Consider the following 22,442-nt stretch of genomic DNA (forward strand, 5'->3'; position numbering starts at 1 on the left):
TCGAGTTTGGAGCAGTTTACTTTAAGTTTGTATCTGTTTTGTGCTCGTGTGTTGTTGTGGTTGAAGCTGAAGTAGTCATTGACAGGAAGGATGTTGTAGCAGATGATTCTATGGTCTATGCTTAGGTCATGTTTAAGGCAACATAGTTCTAAATTTAGGATTGTAAGTCTAGTTACACAGGGTATTCTGTTGCAAGTAGAGGAGTGGAGGGCTCTTCTTGTAAAGTATTCTTGTAAGTATTTCTGGACATTTATTTCAGTTTGGGTTCTAGACAGATGAACCATATTCAAGGACTGGTCTGGAGAAAGTTTTGTATGCTATGTTTCTATGTTTGGACTAAATGGTACATTTGGATTTTAAAAAGAGAGAGAAAAAACTGCGAGGCAATGTGGAGAAAAGACCAGGAAATGCGATAAGGAAATTTTATTTAAAGTATTATTAATTAGATATGTAAATAACAATGTATGAGATTTGGGTGTAGATTGATGTAAAAATGATAGGATGTTTAAAGGTAAAAATCAATTAAAAATAATCGTATGGATAAGGTTTCGGTACCCCGGGCTTTGATCTCGTTTTTGAAATTCCCATTTTGAACCAACTCCCCCCAGAGATTAGAATTGCCCCCACCCTCCTTGCCTTTCGTAAACTACTTAAAACCCACCTCTGCCACAAGGCATGGGGGAATTAAGATTCCTTTTCCCCCTAGGCCTTTACAATTGTATGCATGGTATGTTTGTATGTATGCTTGGTTTTTTATATTAAGAGGTTTTAATTCGCTTTTAGTATTGGATTATTATTGTACACTGTTTATGATGGCTGTTAGCCGCCCCGAGTTTTCGGAGAGGAGCGGCATATAAATAATAATAATAATAATAATAATTTATTAGATTTGTATGCCGCCCCTCTCCGAAGACTCGGGGCGGTTCACAACAAGCGATAAAACAATATTGTACAGGCACAAATCTAATATTAAGAAAAAACTAAAAACCCTATCAATTTAAAAAAAACCCAAACAACACATACATACCAAACATAAATTATAATAAGCCTGGGGGAAAGGTGTCTCAAATCCCCCATGCCTGGCGGTATAGATGGGTCTTAAGTAGTTTACGGAAGACAAGGAGGGTGGGAGCAGTTCTAATCTCCGGGGGGAGTTGATTCCAGAGGGCCGGGGCCGCCACAGAGAAGGCTCTCCAATAAATAATAATAATAATAATAATAATAATAATAATAACAACAACAACAACAACAACAACGTCCCAGTTTCTGGAGATGGGGATAAGAGGAGGAACGGGGAACCAGCCTTGGATCCCGTTTGGTAGAACAATGGTCCAGTTGCTGTTCTCCATCTAGAAGCCTCCAGAGATGTCCTCCTGGGGCTGCAGAGCTCACAACTCTTTGACATTTTGTAATGCACAGGAATTTGGCACAATTTAAAAGCGAAGTTCGCCAGTTTTCCAAAATTCAAAACATTCCATTGGTCCTAAATTGGTCCTTGAGCCAGTTTGCCGCCTCCAACAAGCTCTAACTGATGCCTCCAAAGCAGTTTTCACCCATAAGGGTGGAGAAATCGATGCTCTGCTGACCCTTTACATTTCAGCCAAGAACAGAAGCAGTCCTGAAAAGAATACATAATGACAGAGTTGAATGGCCTCTTGGAGGTCTTCTAGTCCAAGCCCCTGCTCAGGCAGGAAACCCTATATACCATGTCAGTCCAAGATTTTCTTTAAAACTTCCAGTGCTGGAGAATTCACAACTTCCGGTGGCAAGTTGTTCCACTGGTTCATTGTTCTCACTGGAGGTCTTCTAGTTCAACCCCCTGCTTAGGCACGAAAACCTACACTACTTCAGACAGATGGTTATCCAACATCTGCTTAAAAACTTCCAGTGTTGGGGCATTCACAACTTCTGGAGGCAAGGAGTTCCACTGATCAACCGTTCTGACTGTCAGGAAATTTCTCTTTGGTTCTAGGTCACTTCTCTCGTAGAAACATAGAAGATTGATGGCAGAAAAAGACCTCATGGTCCATCTAGTCGGCCCTTATTTCCTGTATTTTATCTTAGGATGGATATATGTTTATCCCAGGCATGTTTAAATTCAGTTATTGTGGATTTACCAACCATGTCTGCTGGAAGTTTGTTACAAGGATCTACTACTCTTTCAGTAAAATAATATTTTCTCACGGTGCTTCTGATCTTTCCCCCAACTCACCTCAGATTGTGCTCCCTTGTTCTTGTGTTCACTTTCCTATTAAAAACACTTCCCTCCTGAACCTTATTTAGCCCTTTAGCATATTTAAATGTTTCGATCATGTTCCCCCCTTTTCCTTCTGTCCTCCAGACTCTACAGATTGAGTTCATGAAGTCTTTCCTGATACGTTTTATGCTTAAGACCTTCCACCATTCTTGTAGCCCGTCTTTGGACCCGTTCAATTTGGTCCATCTCTTTTTGTAGGCGAGGTCTCCAGAACTGAACACAGTATTATTCCAAATGGGGTCTCACCAGCGCTCTGTATAGCGGGATCACAATCTCCCTCTTCCTGCTTGTTATACCTCTAGCTATGCAGCCAAGCATTCTACTTGCTTTTCCTACTGCCTGACCGCACTCTCTTTGATCAGTTTCCATCTGTTGCTCCTTGTCCTGCTCTCTGGTGCTTTGGTGCTCTGCTTTGGTGCTCTGGTGCTTTGGAGAATAGCTTGACTCTTCCTTGTGGCTGCCACTCAAATATTAGAAGACTGTCGCTCCTTCTTTTCATTAAATTAGACATCCCCAATTCCAGCGACCATTCTTTGTACTTTTTGGCCTCCAGCCTCCTAATCCTCTTCGTTGCTCTTCTCTGCCCCCCCCCCTCCCCGTTGTGGTGACCAAAAACTGGTTGCAAATCTTGTATTTCTTTGGGGGATAATCTCGCTTTTGTTCCATCCAGAGAACGGAGGGCAACCAAGACCATTGTTCCCAACTCCAACAATAGCTCTCCACTGGCTGCGTTGTTTGTTCTTCCCAGGCACGGCTGGGCTCCATTTTTGAGAATCACAATTGTGCAGGTTGAAGCAGAGATTTGGGCTGCTTCTCAGCTTACAAATACAATAATAATTTAAAAAAATGTTTGACCCTCCAATCAATTCTTCTGAAATATCCTCTTATTCTTTCTCTCTCTTAAAAGTTTTGTTTTCTTTCATTTCCAAAGGTTCCCTCCTTTATTTATTTTTTTAATGTTGTGAGTCACAAGTGCCCACAGGGTGTGGTTCCAAATGTTAAACAGGTGAGCCCTGGTAGTGCGATTGAAGTTGTGACCGCTTTGTTGTGTGTGCCTTCCCCGTAGCTCAGATTTCACACTTCTCCTTTTTCTCTTCTGCAACATTATTATTATTATTATTATTATTATTATTATTATTATTATTATTAATTGGATTTGTATGCCGCCCCTCTCCGCAGACTCGGGGCGGCTAACAACAGCAGTAAAACAGTACAACAAAATCCAATACTAAAAAAACAGTTAAAAAACCCATTATATAAAAACCAATCATACATACAAACATACCATACATAAAATTGTGAAGGCCTAGGGGAAAAGTGTATCTTAGTTCCCCCATGCCTGGCGGCAGAGGTGGGTTTTAAGCAGCTTACGAAAGGCAAGGAGGGTGGGGGCAATTCTAATCTCTGGGGGGAGTTGGTTCCAGAGGGTCGGGGCCGCCACAGAGAAGGCTCTTCCTCTGGGTCCCGCCACATGTTTCGGTTTGGGCACTTGGTGCCGAAAACATTCACGATCACTGCTCTAGGATGTGTGTGTGTGTGTGAGAGAGAGAGAGTGTGTGAGTTTGTGTGTGTGCACAGGCAGAACTACACAAAGTTCGACAGGCACAACCTCTCTTTGCACAGGTGTGGGCCTAGAGTAGGATTTTTTTTACTGCCCCTTCTGGATGGGGTTGTTCTTACCCATGGCCGGGATGCTGATAAGGAACCACAAATGGGCCCTTAACTCTGTGTGGGAGTCCTGCTTTCTTGAGTTCAGTCAATATTTGATCCTTTTGAAAGTTGACCCCGCCCTGCCCTTTCCCAGGAAATGGGCTTTAATCGGCCCTCTCGGCTCAGCAATGAGAAGAGCCGACGGGCGAGTGACACCTGCACACGCTACCTACCGGCTCTCATTTCCCTATGCAAACTCACCTTTGGTAAAGTTAAATACGAGTTGAGCAGCAGGATTGTTTCTTGTTTGGCGTCTGACCATCGTTGCTCTTCCGAGGAAAATTCAACTGCTCCATAATTGGAAATAAGCAGAGTTTGGGGTGCCGGTTCTTGGCGTATAGGGCAGGAATGTCCAACTCTGACCACTTTAAGACTTGTGGACTTCAACACCCAGAATTCCCCACACTGGTTGGGGGAACTCTGAGACTCTAGAAAAAGTGCAGAGAAGAGCGACAAAGATGTTGTGAGCCGCCCCGAGTCTTCGGAGAGGGGCGGCATACAAATCGAATAAATTGAATTGAATTGAAATTAAATTGAAAGAGGGTCAGGGGACTGGAGGCTAAAACATAGGAAGAACGGTTGCAGGAACTGGACATGGCTAGTTTAATGGAGAGAAGGACCAGGGGAGACATGAAAGCAGTGTTCTAGTATCTCAGGAGTTGCCATAAAGAAGAGGGAGTCAACTTATTCTCCAAAGCACCTGAGAGTAGAACAAGAAGCAATGGGTGGAAACTAAACAAGGGGAGAAGCAACTTAGAACTAAGGAGAAAATTGCTGACAGCCAGAACGGTTCATCAGTGGAACAGAAGTTGCCTCCAGAAGTTGTGAATGCCCCAACACTGGAACTTTTTAAGAAGACGTTGGATAACCATCTGTCTGAAGTAGGGTAGGGTTTCCTGCCTAAGCAGGGGGTTGGACTGGAAGACCTCCAAGGTCCCTTCCAACTCTGTTGTTATTATTATTATTATTATAAGTCTTAAAGTGGCCAAGGTTGGACATTCCTGTTGAAGAGTCTCCCAAATGTGCCAACTCTTACTATTTGCAAATGTTGTAGATCGCAGGAATAAGGCATCCCAAATTCTGAATCTAAGTCCTGTTGCTCCTCTGATGTTTCTCCAAATCCCATCGGTGTTCACTTTGATCTTGGAACTGTAGGATGTTTGATATGGATCTTGAGCCCAAGCTGCATTCTTATGCGGTTAGAAGTCTGTTTCGAGTCAATTCGGGACAAACGGTACTGTATTGGCAACAGGGTGCCTATCCTGGCATCCTGCCTGGGGTTGAAGCTCCGAGCTAACATCAGGACGGGTTTGTGAGGTGCAGGATCGGATCTTACTCTGATCTAACACAAGTAATTCTGCTTTCTCAGACAGGTGGAGGAGTCAAAAAAAGTCAAAATGGAAGCCACAATTCTACAATCAAAGAAGAAGAAGAAGAAGATGAAGAAGAAGAAGAAGATGAAGAAGTAGAAGAAGAAGTAGAAGAAGAAGAAGAAGAAGAAGAAGAAGAAGAAGAAGAAGAAGAAGAAGAAGAAGAACAACAACAACAACAACAACAACAACAACAACAACAACAACAACAAGAAGAAGTTGGAAGGGACCTTGGTGGTCTTCTAGTCCAACCCCCTGCCTAAGCAGGAAACCCTACATTACTTCAGAGAGATGGTTATCCAACATCTTCTTATAAACCACCAGTGTTGAAGCATTCATAACTTCTGCAAGCAAGGAGTTCCATTGATTAATTGTTCTAAATGTTAGGAAATTTCTCCTTAGTTTTAGGTTGCTTCTCTCCTTGTTTAGTTTCCACCCATTGCTTCTTCTCTTACCCTCAGGTGGTTTGGAGAATAGCTTGACTCCCTCTCCTTTGTGGCAACCCCTGAGATATTGGAAGGCTGCTATCATGTCTCCCCTGGTCCTTCTCTTCATTAAACTAGCCACAGACAGTTCCTGCAACCGTTCTTCCCGTCAACGACTACTTCAGCTTCAATCGCAACAACACACAAGCACACAACGGATGCAAACTTAAAGTAAACCGCTCCAAACTCGATTGCAGGAAATACGACTTTAGTAACCGTGTAGTTGATGCATGGAACTCACTACCAGACTCTGTAATATCATCTCCTAACTCCCCAAAACGTTGCCCTTAGACTGTCCACTGTTGACCTCTCCTAAGAGGTCAGCAAGGGGTGTGCATAAGTGCACCAGTGTGCCTTCCATCCCCTGTCCTGATGTTTCTTCTTTACTTGGGAATTAATTTGCTGGGTTGTAAAGATAACAAAAGGTGGCCAAACCCATTCCTCCCCGTGCCAGTTAATAAGGCTTTAATAACCTCATTTATTTATTTTTTAACAATAGCGGCGGGGGTGGGTGGGAGCGGGGCAGAAATAAAGATAAATAGCAGATGTCCCAATTATTGAGGACCGGAGCCTTTTGCACAGCCTTAAATAAACAGAGGCCTGGCACCCTTCCACAAAATCTTATGCAGATAGTTTTACAGGTGTGTGTTAGCAGCAGACAAAGAGATTGCAGGCAATCCACGTAGTAGTCGTTTGACTCACGCTCGGCCCTTCACTGCCATCTGCACGACCTCAGAGGACTATTTAGAAACATAGAAACAGAAACATAGCAGACTGACGGCAGAAAAAGACCTCATGGTCCATCCAGTCTGCCCTTATACTATTTCCTGTATTTTATCTTACAATGGATATATGTTTATCCCAGGCATGCTTAAATTCAGTTACTGTGGATTTACCAACCACGTCTGCTGGAAGTTTGTTCCAAGGATCTACTACTCTTTCAGTAAAATAATATTTTCTCATGTTGCTTTTGATCTTTCCCCCAACTAACTTCAGATTGTGTCCCCTTGTTCTTGTGTTCACTTTCCTATTAAAAACACTTCCCTCCTGAACCTTATTTAACCCTTTAACCTATTTAAATGTTTTGATCATGTCCCCCCTTTTCCTTCTGTCCTCCAGACTAGACAGATTGAGTTCATGAAGTCTTTCCTGATACGTTTTATGCTTAAGACCTTCCACCATTCTTGTAGCCCGTCTTTGGACCCGTTCAATTTTGTCAATATCTTTTTGTAGGTGAGGTCTCCAGAACTGAACACAGTACTTCAAATGTGGTCTCACCAGCGCTCTGTATTTATTTTATTCTTAATTTTATTTTATTTATAGCTTGTATTGGGAGGGACCCTGTGGAACCTCTAGTCCAGTGTTTCCCAACCTTGGCAACTTGAAGATATTTGGACTTCAACTCCCAGAAGTCCCCAGCCAGCGAATATCTTCAAGTTGCCAAGGTTGGGAAACATTGTTCTAGTCCAACCTCCTGCTGGTACAAGTGTTGTGTTGCCTCTGTACAAATCAATGGTGAGACCACACTTGGAGTCCTGTGTTCAGTTCTGGTCACCGCATCTCAAGAAGGATAGAATGGAACTGGAAAAGGTGCAAAAAAGGGCAACAAGAAGGATCAAGGGAATGGAGCCCTCCCTTATGAAATCAGGTTGCAACGCCTTGGTCTCTTCAGCCTTGAAAGACGACGTTGAAGGGGGGACTTGATCGAAGTGTATAAAATCATGCAAGGGATAGAAAAGGTGGATAGAGAAAAATTATTTTCTCTATCACACAATACTAGGACAAGGGGGCCCTCCCTAAAGCTCATAGGCAAGAAAGTGAGGACAAGTAAAGGGAAATATTTCTTCACCCAGAGGGTCCTTGGTTGATGGAATTAACTTCCAGAAGAGGTCGTGATAGCTGTCAGCCTGGATAGCTTCAAGGCAGGATTAGACAGATTCATGGATGCCAAGTGTATCATAGGTGGTTATTGAAACAGATGTCCAAGTGCTGCCTTTATGTTGGTTGAGGCAGATAGAGTTATACTATTTCCTTTATTTTATCTTAGGATGGATAAATGTTTATCCCAGGCATATGTAAATTCAGTGATTGTGGATTTATCAACCACGTCTGCTGGAAGTTTGTTCCAAGCATCGACTACTCTTTCAGTCAAATAATATTTTCTCACGTTGCTTCTGATCTTTCCCCCAACTAACCTCAGATTGGGCCCCCTTGTTCTTGGGTTCACTTTCCTATTAAAAACACTTCCCTCCTGAACCTTATTGAACCCTTTCACATATTTAAATGTTTCGATCATGTCCCTGCTGTCCTCCAGAATATACAGATGGAGTTCATGAAGTCTTTCCTGCTAAGTTTAATGCTTGAGACCTTCCACCATTTTTGTAGCCCGTCTTTGGACCCGTTCAATTTGACCCATATCTTTTTGTCAATATCTTTTTGTCTCCAGAACTAGACTCAGTCTTCCAAATGTGGTCGAACCAGTGCTCTATACAGCGAGATCACAATCTCCCTCTTCCTGGGTCTCACATTACGGCCTTTTTCCGTGAGAACCAAAACAGTGAAACACAAGCCGATATTATTCAGGCTTTGTTCCCAAACATTTCTGTTTGTCGACAAAAAGGCATGCAGTATTTTTAGACCTTCTCTAATAGCGGCAAGTTTTTAAAATAATGCTTTTTGCTCAGTTCGCAGGAGTCTTAGATGAGATGGAGCAGGAAGGGAGTTGTTATTCCATTAATATTTTTTTTTTTTTAAATTTATTTTGTCCATTACGTATTGATAGTATACAAAGATCCGAGGGTTGCCCGGAAAGTAATGCACCACATTTTTTTTCTCAACCTACAGTAATGGTACGAATGCGAAACTTTAGATATACTGTACATTATTTGAATTGTCAGGAGAGCGTGTGTAAATTTTGCACTTCCTCAGACAGATAGCGTAGCTGCAGCAGGGTTTCGAAATGGCGTCTGTAAGTGATGGACGTTACAAGTAGCGTGCCGGCATTGAATTTCTCACTGCGGAGAAAGAAACTGTTGGGAACATTCACAAACCTTTGTGTACAGTTTATGGAGAATCTGCAGTCGACAGAAGTACGGTTAGTCGCTGGGCACAGAGGCCATTGGAAGACGGAAAGGGCTTCGTGACTAGGACAAGAAGTGGGACCAACAGGGCATACACGCCCTTGTGTCTCGCTGAAGTAAGGCCAAAAATGGGGTGAAGATTACATGGAAAAATAGGGAGTGTAGAAGAAACACCATTCTTTCTTGTGTGTAAGTTTCATTGTGTTCAATAAATAATTGTGGAAGAAGAAAAATGTGGTGCATTGCTTTCTGGGCGACCCTTGTATACTATACTATACTATACATTATACTATACTACACTATACTATTATTATTATTATTATTATTATTATTATTATTATTATTATTATTAATTGGATTTGTATGCCGCCCCTCTCCGCAGACTCAGGGCGGCTAACAACAACGATAAAAAACAACACGTAACAATCCAATTTAATAAAACAACTAAAAACCCTTCTTATAAAAACCAAACATACACACAAACATACCATACATAACTTGTAATGGCCTAGGGGAAGGAATATCCTAACTCCCCCATGCCTGGTGACAAAGGTGGGTCTTGAGTAATTTGCGAAAGACAAGGAGGGTGGGGACCGTTCTAATCTCTGGGGGGAGTTGATTCCAGAGGGCCGGGGCCGCCATAGAGAAGGCTCTTCCCCTGGGGCCCACCAACCGACATAGTTTGGTCGACGGGACCCTGAGAAGGCCAACTCTGTAGGACCTTATCGGCCGCTGGGATTTGTGCGGTAGAAGGCGGTTGAATACTATACTATACTATGCTATGCTATACTATACTATACTATACTATACTATACTATACCATACCATACCATACCATACCATACCATACCATACCATACCATACCATACCATACCATACTATACCGAGCCTGGCTTAAAATAATGGATCTAAAATCTCATCAGGCCTGATTTGAGCCACTTGCTCCTACTTTCTGAAGTGTGGAAAATCCTTTGTCTTTTCTTAAGCTTGGCTCAGGGCGACAGAGGCTGCTTCATCAACTGACATGTTGGCCCCCTAAGACTGCCTTCTGATTCCAAATGTTCGTCTCTAGGAAGGGTTTCCTTTGAAGCCCAAACCAAAGCCAACTCCGGGCCTTGTGCCAAGATAAGCCACCTTATTTATCATTGCATCAGTTTATGGAGAGAGAGAGATGGAGCAATGAAATAGCATAAGTTTCTAATTGAATTCAAAAAAAGGGAACGTTCACATTTAACGCCTGTCATTTTGCCTGTCGAGGAAGATTTACCAACATTTCTTAAGCTGTGAAAAGTGGGAGGGTCGTGGATGATGGGTAAATACTGCAGCTTGGGTGGGGAGGACAGACAAGGAACAATGGATGGAAACTGATCAAGGAGAGATTCAACCTGGAAATGAGGAGACAGTGAGAGCGATCCACCGATGGAACAGAAGTTGCCTTCGGAAGTTGTGGGAGCTTCATCTCAAGAAGAAACTGGTCAGAAATGGTGTTGGGTCTCCTGCTTGGTTGGGGGGTTGGACTAGATGACCTGCAAGGTCCCTTCCAACTCTGTTAATGTTAGAATAGAATAGAATTAGAATAGAATAGAATAGAATAAGAATAGAATAGAATAAGAATAAGAATAGAATAGAATAGAATAGAATAAGAATAGAATAGAATAGAATAGAATAAGAATAAGAATAGAATAGAATAGAATAGAATAGAATAGAATTAGAATAGAATAGAATAGAATAGAATAGAATTAGGATAGGATAGGATAGAATAGAATAAGAATAGAATAGAATAGAATAGAATAGAATAAGAAGAGAAGAGAATAGAATTAGAATAGAATTAGAATAGAATAGAATAGAATAGAATAAGAATAGAATAGAATAGAATTAGAATAGAATAGAATAGAATAGAATAGAATAGAATAGAATAGAATAGAATAGAATAGAATAGAATAGAATAGAATAGAATAGAATAGAATAGAATTAGAATAGAATAGAATAGAATAGAATAGAATAGAATAGAATTAGAATAGAATTAGAATAGAATAGAATAGAATAGAATAAGAATAGAATAGAATTAGAATAGAATAGAATAGAATAGAATAGAATAGAATAGAATAGAATTCCTTATTGGCCAAGTGTGATTGGACACACAAGGAATTTGTCTGCTCAAATTGTCCTTTCTCATTGGTTCAATTTTTGTTATTTTATTCAGAGGTTGAGTTCAAGGTGAAATCAAAAATCAATTTTTACTAAAGTTTTTGGGGTCACAGTGCCATCTAGTGGATTAAATTGCACAGGGACTGAAAAGACAAGTGTTTTTCAACCATGGCCTCCTTAAGCTGGGGGGGGGGGACTTCAATTCCCAGAATTTACTAGCCAGTATGGCTGGCTAGGGAATTCTGGGAGTTGACGTCCACCCATCTTTAAGGGGGCAAGGTTAAAAAACACTGCCGTCCGGTAGACCAAAACCAGGAGGAAACTGACCTCTTAGGAATGGAGTGCGGTCTCCACAGTCTAAGTTAAAGTTTTTTGGGGGAGGTCGGGTTGGGGAAGAAACCACAGAGTCAGGTAGTGCATTCCAGGCATTGATTACTCTGCTGCTGAAGTTGTATTTTCTGCAGTCAGGTTTGGAGCAGTTTACATTAAGTTTGAATTGATGGTGTGTCCAGGTTGAAGCTGAAGAAATCATTGACAGGTAGGTGTTGTGGTTGGCTCTGGCCCTGCTCCTGCCCCAGGGAATGGGGAGGTGGATGCAGGGGAAAATTCAACATGTCACAGGCCTGTGTTATTGCCGACAGAATCAGATCAGAGTTTAGTTTCCTCGGACGAAGAAGAAGGTGGGAGTGACTCGGAAGAGGAGGGCTTGGCACACAGCCCAGGCAGTCAACCTCCCTTATCTTCTATAGCTTCAGATGATGACATGTTGGACCCATGCAAGCGCAGAATTATGCGTAGAAGAGACCAAGTAAGAACATATTACAGGAAATAAGGGAGGCCACCTGTGTTTGGGTGGGGCTCCAGTAATTAGGGCTGCTGCTATAAATAGCAGCATGTGGGTTTGGTCGTTGTGGGAGAATATCTGTTGCAGTTTCATCAGGAATCTTGTGTGCTGGACTTTGTTGCTTTTTCACGCCTTTGAAACCAAAGCAGAGCAGCGTGTGTGTGTGTGTGTCTCACTTCGTTGGAAGAAGAAGGGGTGTGAAGTTTCTCCCCAGCTGCGGGCTAAGTACTTAATGACTGCTTAAGGGAAATTGTACAGACTACCTGGTTGTTTTGGGAAGAGTGCTCTTTGCAATACAAAAAGGGTGCTTTGTTTATTTTGACTTTTGTGATAAAGAACATTGTTTTGAATTTTCAAACGTGTGTGTGTCTGAAATTTGTATCCTTGAATTTTCGGGAGGCTCCTATCAGAGAGCCCGACATAACAGGTAGGACATTGTGGTAAATGATTTTGTGAACTACATTTAGATCAGATCAATGGCGATGAAGTTCTAGGCTATCTAAGCCCAAAATTTCAATTCTGGTGTCCAGCTGATGTGAAGTAGACTGTTTCCAGCTAAGTCACCAGCCATCAAAACCAGCTTGAGAGAGTTTAACTGAGATGGTAGAAATTTGATTGCAGAAGGAAATAGTGTGGTTGTGTTGCAGTGAACCACGTGGGGTCAGTGTTGAATCTTCAAAAAGACTTCATTAACTTGGCTATTCCTGCCTGGAAGACTTTGTGTCTTGGAAACCCCTAGATGCATTTCAAAGCAGCTTTGCATGCAAACACAATAGAAGAAATTCAACCCTTCAATTCGAAAGAGCTTCTCCTGTTGAATTCCTAACAAGATAGCGTAGAAAAGATTTTGGGGAGAGAGAAATGGGAAAAAAAGATAATTCCGTTTTGTGGTTTAAAATCCTCCATCTCTTGGGGGGAAAAAGATTGCCCATAGTTTGACCCATGCTGGACAATTGGCAAAAGTTTGGAGCTACAAAATCCAGGAAACCATGGAGCAACACTTTACAAAATTGTACAAAAATTGTAAAGCCTTAATTGCCCTCCCTGTATTTTTCCAGCCAGCCTGATGTTCTGTAAGTCTCTCATGGAGGCTCAGTTTTTGGAATTATTTGTGTGCTTCCCAGTTTTTTCAAAACCATAAGGACCAGAAACTTGAGGGGGTTCAAAACGAAGCAAAACTCAGAAGAGAAAACTTGTTCCGGTGAAATCAACCAGCTGGATCTCATGTTACCACCTGCCGAATGATTGTTTAGAACGAGTAATGTTATTCTTGATGGAAAAGAGCTTGGTATGTTTGTTAGCAACGAGAGAGGCTGTAATTAATCTGACAGAATCGACTTTACAACAGGGAAGATCTTATCTTTCTGGAACCCATGCCAGTTGTCAAGAAATGCAGTTGTATATGACAAACACAAGAAGTCAAATGAGAAAGATCTGAGGCTGATAACAGCAGGTGTAGATAAACCAGTTCACATTAATTGGCTGACATATTTCCAAGCTTGGCTTTCTAACCATGAAGCCGGGCTGATTTACAGCGCTCCCAACAAACAGAAATTCACCGTGAGCTTCAGTTGATGTGGTTAGCTCTGGCCCAGCTCCTGCCCCAAGGACTGTGGATGTGGGGGAGACATCCACATGCTGCAGGCCTGTTTTGCCCCCGGTGGAATCTGATGATGAAGGCTCCTCTGACCAAGAAGACATGAGTGACAGGGAGGAGGAGAGTGGGGCAGACAGCTCAGAAGGAGATCAATTCTCTAGCTCCTCCTTGGATTCAGAACAAGAGTTAATGATACAGCCACGCATGCGGAGAGAGCGATGCATAGGCAACAACAACTGAGAGATTATTATCAGAGAAAATGAGGCCACCTGTGGTTGGGTGGGGCTGTGGTCATTAGTGAGGCTGCTATAAATAGCAGCCTGTGGGTTTGGCCATTGTGGAGGATTATCTGATCCTTGTGTTTCGTGACTGCTTTACTGACTTTGACCTTTTGTGTGCTGATTTTTCCCCGCTTTGAAACTAAACCAGAGCAAAGTGTGTTTCACTTGGTGAAAGAAGTAGGACTGTGAATTGCCTCACCGCTGCAAGCTAAGTATCACAGAACTGATAAGGGACTTGTACAAATTACAAGTTTGGTTGGAGACGAGGGCTCTTTGCTATACCAAAAGAGGGCTTAGGTTAAGTGAATTGTCATTATAAAGAACATTGTTCATGAACTCCATCTGTATAGTCTGGAGGACAGAAGGAAAAGGGGGGACATGATCAAAACATTTGAATATGTGAAAGGGTTAAATAAGGTTCAGGAGGGAAGTGTTTTTAATAGGAAAGTGAACCCAAGAACAAGGGGACACAATCTGAGGTTTGTTGGGGGAAAGGTTAGAAGCAACAGGAGAAAACCACTCCAAACTTGACTGTAAAAAATATGATTTCAACAATCGAGTTATCGAAGCATGGAACTCATTACCGGACTCAACCCCTAACCCCCAACATTTCTCCCTTAGACTCTCCACGATTGACCTCTCCAGGTTCCTAAGAGGTCAGTAAAGAGCGTACATAAGTGCACTGGTGTGCCTTTTGTCCCCTGTCCAATTGTCTTTCCTTTCTCTCACTTATCATATATATTTTCTTTCTTTCATATATCCTCTCCTCTAAGTTCACTTTACCCTTATATATATTACTACATGTCTATTTTCCTTCCTATGTATTTGTGTATTGGATGGATGGATGAATGAATGAATGAATGAATGAATGAATGAATAAATAAAAGATTATTTAACTGAAAGAGTCATAGATGCTTGGAACAAACTTCCAGCAGACGTGGTTGGTAAATCCACAGGAACTGAATTTAAGCATGCCTGGGATAAACATATATACATCCTAAGATAAAATACAGGAAATAGTATAAGGGCAGGCTAGATGGACCAGGAGATCTTACTTAATCTTACTTTCCAGATAACCCTCATATTTGCCCGCGTAGTAGGGCAGACCTATTTTTATTCTTCACTACCTTCTCTTTTTGATATAATTTTAATGATGATCATCAATTTGTTATTATGATTGTTATTATTTTGCTGTTTTGCATGTAGGCTGAGCTTTTGCACCAGAAATAAATCTCTTGCGTTCCAAATTCTAAATTCCAAATCCCATCACACTTAGTCAATAATCTATATCCATTGTAAGATAAAATACAGGAAATAGTATAAGGGCAGACTAGATGGACCATGAGGTATTTTTCTGCCATCAGTCTTCTATGTTTCTATGTATGATTCTATAAAATATCATAGGATTCTCTATTGACTAAGTGTGATGGGATTTGGAATTTAGAATTTGGAACACAAGGAATTTATCTCCGGTGCAGAGATAAATCCCTTGGGTTCCAAATTATACATTTAATATTTATATTTATACGTATAAAAATTGGAGCGGGTGCAAAAGCATCCAGGAATTTGTTTTCGGGGATGCTAGAAACGCAGAGCAATTAGGATAAGAATTCCAAAACTTGGTTTCACGTCAACATCTTCACTCTAGGCTCACCTTGCATTGTGTTATTGTTCCGTTGTGCTCTCGGAGCCACATCCCAAAAACAACGGGATCCAGTTTCCCCTTGGCAGCATTTCAACCCCTGAGTGATGAAATATTTAGAAACGGACATCGACCTGTGTCTCTCTCGGAGTTCTTCAAAGACTGAAAGTTGCTCAGTCTGAAAGCAAGGACCATGTTTGTCTTCGTCTTCCTTTTCTCCGTTTTCATAGCTTGCCCGGCTGGCAATTCCCCCCTGCAGAAAGAAGGATGCAAAAATGGGTTTAATTGCAAGAGAGGACAACAGAACTCATCTACCTGCCCTGAAGGTATGTTGTGGTTAGCTCTGGCCCAGCTCCTGCCCCAAGGACTGCGGATGTGGGGGAGACATCCACATGCTGCAGGCCTGTTTTGCCCCCGGTGGAATCTGCTGATGAAGGCTCCTCTGACCAAGAAGACATGAGTGACAGGGAGGAGGAGAGTGGGGCAGACAGCTCAGAAGGAGATCAATTATCTGCTTTTGATCTGCTTTCCAAGGTTTCTTCTGCCCGGCTGGCAGTAGCTTCCCCATCCCATGCCCAGAAGGTACCTTCCGTTCTGCGGGATTGTCGCCTTCCCACAACTGCCTGGCCTGTCCGGTGAATTTCTTCAATGCTAAAGTGGGCCAGGTTGCTTGCTTGCCATGTGGCTCAGAGGCGGTGCAGCCCAAAGAAGGCCAAAACACCTGTGTGTGCCTTCGGCAAGGCCGTGTTTTTCAGGTACGGGGTGCGGATTCTGTTACATCTATGCCTTCAATTTTTCAGTTGACATGGCTGCCTTTAAATGGTGGCAGACAGTCCTTGCTGTTCTTTGAGCTTGGCTGGGTTTTTTGCAGACATTTCATTTTGCATCCAACTGGGTAACATCATCAATGCTAGAAAGGAGTGGAGTTCGCTCTCTGTTTACCCCACTCCCATTCCCTTCTAGCACTGATTAGGTTCCTTGTGACCGGAACAATCTAGAACTGAACACACTCAAAACCGTAGAAATGGTGGTAGACTTTAGGAGAAACCCTTCCACCCTTCAACCTCTCATAATACTGGACAACACAGTATCAACAGTAGAGACCTTCAAATTTCTAGGTTGTATCATATCTCAAGACCCAAAATGGTCACCTAACATCAAAAACATCATCAAAAAAGCACAACAAAGGATGTTCTTTCCGCGCCAGCTCAGGAAGCTCAAACTGCCCAAGGAGCTGCTGATCCAGTTCTACAGAGGAATCATTGAGTCTGTCATCTGCACCTCTATCACTGTCTGGTTTGGTGCTGCAACCCAACAAGACCGACACGGACTTCAGAGGAGAATCAGAACTGCAGAAAAAACAATGGCTGCCAACCTGCCTTCCATTGAGGACCTGTAGACTGCACGAGTCAAAAAGAGGACGGGGAAAATATTGACTGACCCCTCGTATCCTGGACACAAATTGTTTCAACTCCTACCCTCAAAACGTCGCTACAGAGCCCTGCACACCCAGACAACTAGACACAAGGACAGTTTTTTCCTGAACGCCATCACTCGGCTAAACAAAACATTCCTTCAACACTGTCAGACGTTTTACTAAACCTGCACTTCTATTTCTATGGTAGTACTTTGTATAAACATAATGTAAGTAAAAAGTAACGATAAAAGAGGACAACAGGACAGGGATGGTAGGCACGCTGGTGCGCTTCCTGGATCTTCAACATGTGTCTCATTCATTCATTCATTCATTCATTCATTCATTCATTCATTCATTCATTCATTCATTCATTTGAATTTGTATGCCACCCAACTCCCAAGGGACTCTGGGTGTCTCACAACCAAAAAACGTAAAACATTAAAACTCCTTAAAAAAACAATCCAAAACAATCCAAAACCAAAAATTAAAACCATGCATATAATTAATGGCTGGATTCCGGTCATTAATGTCTTAATTAAGAAGAGTCCTCGGAGAGGGGCGGCATACAAATCTAATAAATTATTATTAAATTATTATTAACTGGGGGAGGGGGTTCCAGAGGGATGGATTTAGCTTTCTTTCCTTTGCAGCCCAGCGATGCCCAGTGCCCCTGTTCTCCCAGGTATCGAAGCCTCAGAGAAGACAGGCGGTGGGATTGCATCAAAGAGACTTACCATATCTGTAGAGATGATGCTGTACGGAACCAAGATGGCCGGTGTTTAAGTAAGGAGGAGTGGGCTCACTACTGTTCAGACCAGGTGAGTGGAGGGTTGGGGAGAAGTCTACCATGGTTGGGTGGGGGCGTCTGGCAAAACTGGCAGAATAGAATAGAATAGAATTCTTTATTGGCCAAGTGTGATTGCACACACAAGGAATTTGTCTTTGGTGCAGATGCTCTCAGGAAGGAGGGAGGGAGGAAGGAAGGGAGGAAGAGAGGAAGGGAGGAAGGAAGGAAGGAAGGAAGGAAGGAAGGAAGGAAGGACAATAGCACTTTAACTTACATACCACTTTACAATGCTTTCCAGCTCTCTGTAAGCAGTTAACAGTGTTCTGCCCCAATGCCAAGCCCCCAAATAATTACACACACACAAACGTCCAAGCACAACTTGTTTTAGTAATTAATGCAAAGTCTCTTAATAACGTCTTAAGAGTGTAAAAAGGAAAAGAAAGGAAGAAGTTATTCTGTTCAAAAAACCCAGCTGTTAATACATTATCTTAACAGCTGGCCGAAGTTCAAGAGATAAATTGCAAGGTTTACTGTACTTTGCACAAGTCCCAAAACTAGAAAATGCAAGAAACAAGAACTGTGCTAGAATGCAAACTGGAAACGCAGAAGTCAAGATTTGAAGGGATGTTGTTCCCTGCAACTATGCTCAGTCTAAGGGCGTGGCCAATTAATCTGCAGCTCTACTCTCGAGGAGACCTCCTCTGGAGTAAACCTTCTTGCCTCTTGGCAGCCCTGCGTGCTCTTGCATTTAGGAAAGGAGTAGCCCCTTCTTTCCCTGGCTGCACAATCAGCCTCTTGCCCCTCCAACAATCTGGGTCATCATTTTACTCACCTCGGAAGGACGGAAGGCCGAGTCAACCTTGAGCCTGGTGAGATTCGATCTGCCAAACTGCAGGCAGCTGTCAGGCTGCAGAAGTAGCTGAAAATGGCTGTAAGCACAGCCTGGTTGATGAATGCTTGAAATGTGGTCACTTGGGGTGGCAGTGGGAACTTTGAATCTCGGTCGTAAGTACCATACCTCCAGGGAGTTTGTCCATCAAGGACTACCTGCAGAGTGTAAATTTTCATCCAAGGAAACGTTGACTTTCTTCTGATCTTCCCGGCTAGGTTTGTGACATTCCCCAAGACTATCAAGGTTATGACAAAGTCCTTGGGCTTTGCCTTTGTCAAGTGGGCAGTCTGGACAACACTTGTGGTCTCCGGTGCCGACAACAGCCAAGAGGCGTTTTGAAATTCTTTTGTGAAGACAACCGAGCCCGTCTTTCCATCACATACAAAAATGGCAGGCAGGTAATGAAGCAAGGGTGGGTAGCTGGTTCTTTCTTTTTTAAAATTTTATTTATTAGTTTTTCCAAATTTTAAAAACAACATTTCTATTGTTTAATACAGATCTATGCCCGTTTTTCCCCCAGTTTGCTACATTTTTTTATACTCACATTTCTTATTACATTGTATGTTTATATGTTTCTCATTCTTTGTATGACCTTTCACATTTTATCCCAGTCTTTTGCCTTTATTGCTTATCTAATTACTATACCAGTTATTCCAAATCTCATAGTATTCAGAGTTATTAATTATTTTCATGGTCATTTCCTATATATTTCTGCACATCTAAAGATTTTTTTCTATGATATTATTTTCTGGCATGGTCTCTTTGTTTTTCCAGAGTTGCGCATAATAATAATAATAATAATAATAATAATAATAATAATAATAATAATAACAACAACAACAACAACAACAACAACATTGGAAGGGACCTTGACAATAAAGTTACCAACTCCATCTGTTGTGCTTGACACATTCTTTTCTTCTAGATGGAGACCTGGAGATGGAAGGAGGGCAGCTTCCTGCTAAGCCTGACCACAAATTTAGGCTCCTGAGAACATTGCCGCCTGGAGCTGGGATTAAAGACACCTTATCTTCAAATTTTTCCTAGGTTGATATTTTCTGGGAAGAGCTAGCAGCTTCTTTGCGAGGACTCCATGCTCAAAATCTCTGTGCCTCAGAGACCACAGACGCCCATTGGGTCTACATGGTAAAGACAAATGGTAAGGACCAAAGAAGAGAGGCAGCTTGTATTTATCTGCTTCAGATTTTCCCTCTGGTCTCTTGACCTCCAAAGCTTCAATGGGAACAACTTTCAAACTTCTTTGGAAAAGACTCTTCTTCTTCTTCCTCCTCCTCCTCCTCTTCCTCTTCTTCTTTTTTTCTTCCTTCCTCCTTCTCCTCCTCCTCCTTCTTCTTCCTGGTATATTCCCACAGGTGCAGAGTCTGCTTTTAAAACCATTCAACACCTTTTTTGTATGGTGGGCTGTGTCTCCGTGGCACAGGCCTGTGGCTTGCATATCTCTGTTGATGGCGTCTTGCCATCTCTGTTTTGGGCACCCGTGAGGTCACCGAACATTGACTTTTAGTTGGTAGGCAATCTTGGCCAGGTGGAAGCTGCTGCCTTCAAGACATTTCCATACCAGTGGCATTCTCTCATCTTCTCTATAATTGGTACTACACTAAAATGTTGTCGAATGGTGTTATTTGTGTTGTGCTCAAGAAGGGAGATGCCCAATATCCAACAGAGCTTTCGCATTTCCATGGCATGGAGATAGTTTTCAGTCCCAGTCTCAAAAGGGGGAACAGTGCAGTCAGGCAGTATGGAAAGCAAGTAGAATGCTTGGCTGCATAGCTAGAGGTATAACAAGCAGGAAGAGGGAGATTGTGATCCCGCTGTATAGAGTGCTGGTGAGACCACATTTGGAATAATACTGTGTCCAGTTCTACAAAAAGATATTGACAATATTGAATGGGTCCAAAGACGGGCTACAAAAACAGTGAAAGGTCTTAAGCATAACACTTATCAGGAAAGACTCCATGAACTCCATCTGTATAGTCTGGAGGACAGAAGGGAAAGGGGGGACATGATCGAAACATTTAAATATGTGAAAGGGTTAAATAAGGTTCAGGAGGGAAGTGTTTTCAATAGGAAAGTGAACACAAGAACAAGGGGGCAAAATCTGAGGTTAGTTGTGGGAAAGATCAGAAGCAACGTGAGAAAATATGATTTGACTGAAAGAGGAGTAGATGCTTGGAACAAACTTCCAGCAGACGTGGTTGGTAAATCCAGAGGAACTGAATTTAAACATGCCTGGGATAAACATAGATCCATCCTAAAATAAAATACAGGAAATAGCATAAGGGCAGACTAGATGGACCAGGAGGTCTTTTTCTGCCATCAATCTTCTATGTGTCTATGTTTCTGTTGTTGGTGCCAGCATTCAGTGCCATACAGTATAACAGGGCAGATAGTTGTAAATCTTAGATTTATGATGGGTTGGCATTCTTCTGTCCCATAACATACCAGTGACTTCTTGCCAATGCATCCCAGCTGCATTCACAACTTTGCTTGTACCTCGCCGTTGATGTCGCCGTTGACTTGGAGATGGGGAATATGATTAACTTACGCTGGGGTCATGATTGATTTCACCCAAACCCTTGACATAGCAGAGAGCAAAGAGGAGGCTGGAATACCAAGTTAAGAGATTGTGGGGATAACCAATTGCTTCTATTGCAAAGCGCTCTACATGACACTACTCTTAAAAAGCATTCAGAGACCACAATTAGTCCAGAAAGCAGCCGCACGAGCTGTTGTGGATGTGCGTAGGTACACCCACATTACTCCAACACTACACGAGCTTCACTGGCTTCCAGAGGCCTGGGGCCGTTGAGCAATACCATCTAGCTCCAGCCTGGAAGAAATGAATGCTTTCATCTTAGGGGTTTTAATATTGTTTTTTATATTGTTTTTAATCTGTTATATATGTCAACAAGTCCAGAAGGAGTGGGGCAGCTTATAAAGTAAATAAATTAAATTACATTAATTCTCCATTGTTACAGGAAGAGGATTTATGGGTGTGAACGATCCTGAACCAGAAATACTAGAAGATTTATTGGCCACACAAAGCCAGATCCCACCAGCTCCCCGAAATAAACTGTGGGCTGCAAAGTCCTGGGATATTTCATGTAAGAAACACATTTGTGCGTGTTTGTATCAAAAGTGGCAACCCTTCGTTGGTGGGAGGTCAGACTTGGCATTCCAGAGAGGGTCAAAGTCTGTATATATGATGTATGTGTGTGTGTTATTTATTTATTAAATTTATTCATTTATTAAATTTATATGCCGCCCCTCTCCGAAGACTCACTCACCTTGTCCATCACTGACCAATTAGCTATGTAAAAAAATGCTATTTGATGCTCACGTTGCAACTTTATAATCTAATAATTCTCATAAGGGGTAGAGAAAAAAAATTGATGTGGTAGGAGAAAACTACAGTTTTGAAACCAGCCTGCCTAATTAACTATAAAAAAGCTCAAAAATCAAACTCAACAGAAACATAATGTGTAATTTCTTGATTGGTGTCTGCCCTGAATTAAAACACAGCTCTATTCCAAAAAAGGGTTTTGTTATTGTTGTTCATTCAGGGACTTCGGCCAAAAGTGGTTTTCGATTTTCCCAGCCCGAATCTGCCAACGCTACACCGAAGAGTAGGTTAACTGGCATCCTTAACCCAACGGTGTGCCTCCAAACGCACCAGATGCTCATGTTCATAGTTTCTAAAGAGCATTACCCTGTTTACGATGTGTAAGTACAGCTCTGAACCCCCACTAGGTGCATCTTCCTACATCCCAACTATAGGTACCGCTGATTTTCAATGCTTTGCATTGAGAAGCATGTGGCCATTGAGCCATTTTCTGGTGCTATTTTTTAAAAGAAATGGCAAAAGAGACCAACCATGTTGGCTAATTTCGCTAACAGTTTCTAAAATAAG

The 22,442-nt window shown here is 42.1% G+C and overlaps 1 protein-coding gene across 1 annotated transcript in view; it reads left to right on the forward strand.

Moving 5' to 3' along the window:
- The first annotated feature begins 215 nt into the window (after positions 1-215).
- The window catches only part of LOC139174894 (uncharacterized), a 44,944-nt gene continuing 22,717 nt past the window's right edge, over positions 216-22,442 (forward strand). Inside the window, exons 1-8 of the mRNA XM_070765580.1 lie at positions 216-232; positions 15,646-15,741; positions 15,950-16,170; positions 17,483-17,650; positions 18,727-18,909; positions 19,559-19,670; positions 21,511-21,636; positions 22,096-22,255. Coding sequence (XP_070621681.1) covers positions 19,655-19,670; positions 21,511-21,636; positions 22,096-22,255 — 302 coding nt within the window. The 5' untranslated portion in view covers positions 216-232; positions 15,646-15,741; positions 15,950-16,170; ... (1 more) ...; positions 18,727-18,909; positions 19,559-19,654. The remainder of the gene's footprint in view (positions 233-15,645; positions 15,742-15,949; positions 16,171-17,482; positions 17,651-18,726; positions 18,910-19,558; positions 19,671-21,510; positions 21,637-22,095; positions 22,256-22,442) is intronic.

The sequence above is a fragment of the Erythrolamprus reginae genome, chromosome 12 (assembly GCF_031021105.1).
Source record: "Erythrolamprus reginae isolate rEryReg1 chromosome 12, rEryReg1.hap1, whole genome shotgun sequence".
Lineage (NCBI taxonomy): Eukaryota > Metazoa > Chordata > Lepidosauria > Squamata > Dipsadidae > Erythrolamprus > Erythrolamprus reginae.